Source organism: Oncorhynchus tshawytscha, linkage group LG29 (assembly GCF_018296145.1).
Source record: "Oncorhynchus tshawytscha isolate Ot180627B linkage group LG29, Otsh_v2.0, whole genome shotgun sequence".
NCBI classification, from domain to species: domain Eukaryota; kingdom Metazoa; phylum Chordata; class Actinopteri; order Salmoniformes; family Salmonidae; genus Oncorhynchus; species Oncorhynchus tshawytscha.
The window spans coordinates 28,417,314-28,422,313 of record NC_056457.1 but is presented as its reverse complement, the minus strand read 5'-3'; the positions used below and the strand labels follow the sequence as shown (position 1 = coordinate 28,422,313).

At 49.9% G+C, this 5,000-nt stretch overlaps 1 protein-coding gene across 1 annotated transcript in view; it reads right to left on the bottom strand.

Moving 5' to 3' along the window:
* Positions 1 to 4,100: 4,100 nt before the first annotated feature.
* Positions 4,101 to 5,000, bottom strand: part of LOC121841301 (histidine-rich glycoprotein-like) — a 1,311-nt gene continuing 411 nt past the window's right edge. Inside the window, exon 2 of the mRNA XM_042308457.1 lies at positions 4,101 to 5,000. This exon is cut by the window's right edge and continues 65 nt beyond it. Within this exon, the coding sequence (XP_042164391.1) occupies positions 4,101 to 5,000 (900 nt within the window).

The following is a 5,000-nucleotide window of genomic DNA, read 5'->3' as shown; positions in this document are numbered from 1 at the left end:
GTGTGGGGACTGCTGTTTCACTACAGAGATATTGTATGCTTTCAGGCCTGAGGCTTGACTGCCCTCTACCCCTCCCCTTCCCCCGTCACCCCTCCCCTCCCCTTCCCCATCACCCCTCCCCTCTCCTTCCCCCGTCACCCCTCCCCTCCCCCTGTCACCCCTCCCCTTCCCCTGTCACCCCTCCCCTTCCCCCGTCACCCCCCTCCCCTCCCCCTGTCACCCCTCCCCTTCCCCTGTCACCCCTCCCCTTCCCCCGTCACCCCTCCCCTTCCCCCGTCACCCCTCCCCTCCCCCTGTCACCCTCCCCTCCCCCTGTCACCCCTCCCCTCCCCTTCCCCTGTCACCCCTCCCCTTCCCCATCACCCCTCCCCTTCCCCTGTCACCCTCCCCTCCCCCCTGTCACCCCCCCCCCCTTCCCCTGTCACCCCTCCCCTTCCCCTGTCACCCCTCCCCTTCCCCTGTCACCCCTCCCCTCCCCTTCCCCCCACCCCTCCTCTTCCCCTGTCACCCCTCCCCTTCCCCTGTCACCCCTCCCCTTCCCCCGTCACCCCTCCCCTCCTCTTCCCCTGTCACCCCTCCCCTTCCCCTGTCACCCCTCCCCTTCCCCCGTCACCCCCTCCCCTTCCTCCCCATCACCCCTCCCCTTCCCCTGTCACCCCTCCCCTTCCCCTGTCACCCCTCCCCTTCCCTTCCCCCTCCCCTTCCCCCCTCCCCTTCCCCTGTCACCCCTCCCCTTCCCCTGTCACCCCTCCCCTTCCCTTGTCACCCCTCCCCTTCCCCTGTCACCCCTCCCCTTCCCCCGTCCCCTCCCCTTCCCCTGTCACCCCTCCCCTTCCCCTGTCACCCCTCCCCTTCTCACCTGTCAGCTCTCTCCCTAGATGCTGTAGAAAACATTGTCTGTCTATCTGTCAACACCTCAAGCCTAACCTCTTCAGGCCTCACCCGAACCTCCCACCAACAGACAGAGGTGTCAGACCTCCACACCAACAGACAGAGATGGAGAGAAGACACTGTAAATAAATACAAAGATTAACCCACCACTAGCACACCTAGTTAAGGCGTTTACCATCCCAGTTATGAGCTAAACTCTGTTCTCTTACCTTCCCAGTTATGAGCTAAACTCTGTTCTCTTACTTTCCCAGTTATGAGCTAAACTCTGTCCTCTTACCATCCCAGTTATGAGCTAAACTCTGTCCTCTTACCTTCCCAGTTATGGAGAGCTAAACTGTTCTCTTACCTTCCCAAAGTTATTAAACCCTGTCCTCTTACCATCCCAGTTATGAGCTAAACTCTGTCCTCTTACCTTCCCAGTTATGAGCTAAACTCTGTTCTCTTACCATCCCAGTTATGAGCTAAACTCTGTTCTCTTACCTTCCCAGTTATGAGCTAAACTCTGTTCTCTTACTTTCCCAGTTATGAGCTAAACTCTGTTCTCTTACTTTCCCAGTTATGAGCTAAACTCTGTTCTCTTACTTTCCCAGTTATGAGCTAAACTCTGTCCTCTTACCATCCCAGTTATGAGCTAAACTCTGTCCTCTTACCTTCCCAGTTATGAGCTAAACTCTGTTCTCTTACCTTCCCAGTTATGAGCTAAACTCTGTACTCTTACCATCCCAGTTATGAGCTAAACTCTGTTCTCTTACTTTCCCAGTTATGAGCTAAACTCTGTTCTCTTACTTTCCCAGTTATGAGCTAAACTCTGTTCTCTTACTTTCCCAGTTATGAGCTAAACTCTGTTCTCTTACCTTCCCAGTTATGAGCTAAACTCTGTTCTCTTACCATCCCAGTTATGAGCTAAACTCTGTTCTCTTACTTTCCCAGTTATGAGCTAAACTCTGTTCTCTTACCATCCCAGTTATGAGCTAAACTCTGTTCTCTTACCATCCCAGTTATGAGCTAAACTCTGTTCTCTTACCATCCCAGTTATGAGCTAAACTCTGTTCTCTTACCATCCCAGTTATGAGCTAAACTCTGTCCTCTGCTGATTGTAGTTTGTTGTCTTTCCTAAGCTAACTTCAGAAGACAGAGATTATTGAAGTATCACTTTTAACTGTGAGGAGAGAGAACAAGGGAACTGATTCTGTTTACTGTTCCGTTCACCGCCGGGGTAATTCTCTAAACATTGAGCTCCTCCATCTCTCTGTCTCCTTCTCCCCCCTCTCGCTCCCCTCTGTCTCTCTGTGTCTGTCAGAACGGGAGGCTTTGTCAGTTTTTCATGTCTTATCTCAACCAGAGAAATGAAATTTCAGGCCTTCACTTCTCCAGACAAACAGGAAACGGCACACAACTCAAATCTGCCGTAACGCGCCTCAATTAAATGTGTCCCCAAAGGCACAAAAGCCCCTGAGCCCTGCTTCGTGTTACAGTCTGCCCGTAGGGAAAGAGTCTCCATTCAACACAGGCTTAGCAGCGCCCACAACAATGGCCCAGAATAACCTTTTAGTCATGTTTGACACGGTGATCAAGCTATCTGACTCTGGGAAATCCATGGTCAAGTTCAATCCCTGCTGAATTTGGGGTGCACCACAGACAAACTTTCAACAGTCACCGAGCACAAGCAGCTTAATTAACCTCATTCAGGTGATTGTGGTAAAAACAGTGATAGTGCTCAAAATAAAAATGTCCAAACCTTATTAAAAAACCCAGGCAACGTTGTTAGGCGTTCCTCTCAGATACACTACATGACCAAAAGTATGTGGACAGCTGCTCATCCGACATCTCATTCCTAAATCATGGGCATTAATATGGAGTTGGTCCCCTGTTTGCTGCTATAACAGCCTACACTCTTCTGGGAAGCATTCCCACTTGATATTGGAACATTGCTGCAGGGACTTGCTTCCATTCAGCCACAAGAGCACTAGTGAGGATGGGCACTGATGTTGGACGATTAGGCCTGGCTCGCAGTCAGTGTTCCAATTCATCCCAAAGGGGTTCGATCTTGGTTTAGACCAGGGCTCTGTGCAGGCCAGTTAAGTTCGTCCACACCGATCTCGACAAACCATTTCTGTATGGACCTCGCTTTTTGCACGGGGGTATTGTCATGCTGAAACAGGAAAGGGTCTTCCCCAAACTGTTGCCGCAAAGTTGAAAACACAGAATCGTCTAGAATGTCATTGTATGCTGTAGGGTTAAGATTTCCCTTCACTGGAACTAAGGGGCCTGAACCATGAAATACAGCCCCAGACAATTATTCGTCCTCCACCAAACTTTACAGTTGGCACTATGCATTGGGGCAGGTAGCGTACTCCTGGCATCCGCCAAACCCAGATTCGTCCAGCGGACTGCCAAATAGTGAAGAGTGATTCATTACTCCAGAGAACACATTTCCACTGCTCCAGAGTCCAATAGTGGCAAGCTTTACATCACTCCAGCCGAAGCTTGGCATTGCGGATGGTGATCTTAGGCTTGTGTGCGGCTGCTCGGCCATGGAAACCCATTTCACTTTAGCTCCTAGCGAACAGTTCTTGTGCTGACGTTGCTTCCAGAGGCAGTTTGGAACTCTGAAGTTTTGCAACCGAGGACAGACGCTTCAGTACTCTGCGGTTCCCGTTCTGTTGAGCTTGTGTGGCCTACCACTTCGCGGCTAAGCCGTTGTTGCTCCTAGATGTTTCCTCTTCACAATAACAGCACTTACAGTATGACTGTGCCACGTCACTGAGCTTTTCAGTAAGGCCATTCTGATGACAATGTTTTCCTATGGAGATTGCATGGTTGTGTGCTCATTGTTGTACTCCTATCTGCAACGGGTGTGGTTGAAATAGCAGAATCCACTCATTTGAATGGGTGTCCACATACCTTTGTATATATAGTGTAGGTCTTCATACCTGTTAATTGGCTGTTAATTGGCCTCACCTGAGAGCTCTATGTCCTTCTCTTAAACTCTCCAGACACCTGCCAGGTAGCGTACTCCCTCTAGAGGTGTGTGTATTCGTTGTGGCGAATAGACTAATGCAGGATAAACCAGCAGCTAACACCAAGCTTAACCCAGAGTACACCTGGACACTGTAGATTTGCTCAAAGTCTTGGTCCAGATAGTGAGTATTGAGTCCATCTGATCAGGGGCTCTGTCCAAGATGGCACCACGTTCCCTTTATAATGCACTACTTATGGCCCGGGCCCATAGGGTCATAGTGCTCAGAGTGTTCATAAGGCTCATCGGACCCATAGTGCTCATTGTTCTCGTTGTGCTCATTGTGCTCATAGGGCTTATAGTGTTCATAGGGATCATAGGATTCATAATGTTCATAGTGCTCATAGTGCTCATAGGACCCATAGTGCAAATAGGACCCATAGTGCTCATAGTTCTCATAGGACCCATAGTGCTCATAGGGCTCATAGTGCTCATAGTGCTCATAGGACCCATAGTGCTCATAGTGCTCATAGGACCCATATGGCTCATAGTGCTCATAGTGCTCATAGGACCCATAGTGCTCATAGGGCTCATAGTGCTCATAGTGCTCATAGGGCTCATAGTGCTCATAGGACCCATAGTGCTCATAGTGCTCATAATGCTCATAGTGCTCATCGGACCCATGGTGCTCATAGTACTCATAGTGCTCATAGGACCCATAGTGCTCATAGTGCTCATAATGCTCATAGTGCTCATCGGACCCATGGTGCTCATAGTACTCATAGTACTCATAGTGCTCATAGGACCCATAGTGCTCATAATGCTCATAATGCTCATAGTGCTCATCGGACCCATGGTGCTCATAGTACTCATAGTGCTCATAGGGCTCATAGGACCCATAGGGCTCATAGTGCTCATAGGACCCATATGACCCATAGGGCTCATAGTGCTCATAGTGCTCATAGGGCTCATAGGACCCGTAGGGCTCATAGGGCTCATAGTGCTCATAGGACCCATATGACAGTACTAGATTTGATTTGATTTGATATGACCCATATGGCCCATAGTGCTCATAGGAACCATAGGGCTCATAGTGCTCATAGGACCCATAGCGCTCATAGTGCTCATAGGATCCATAGGACCCATAGTG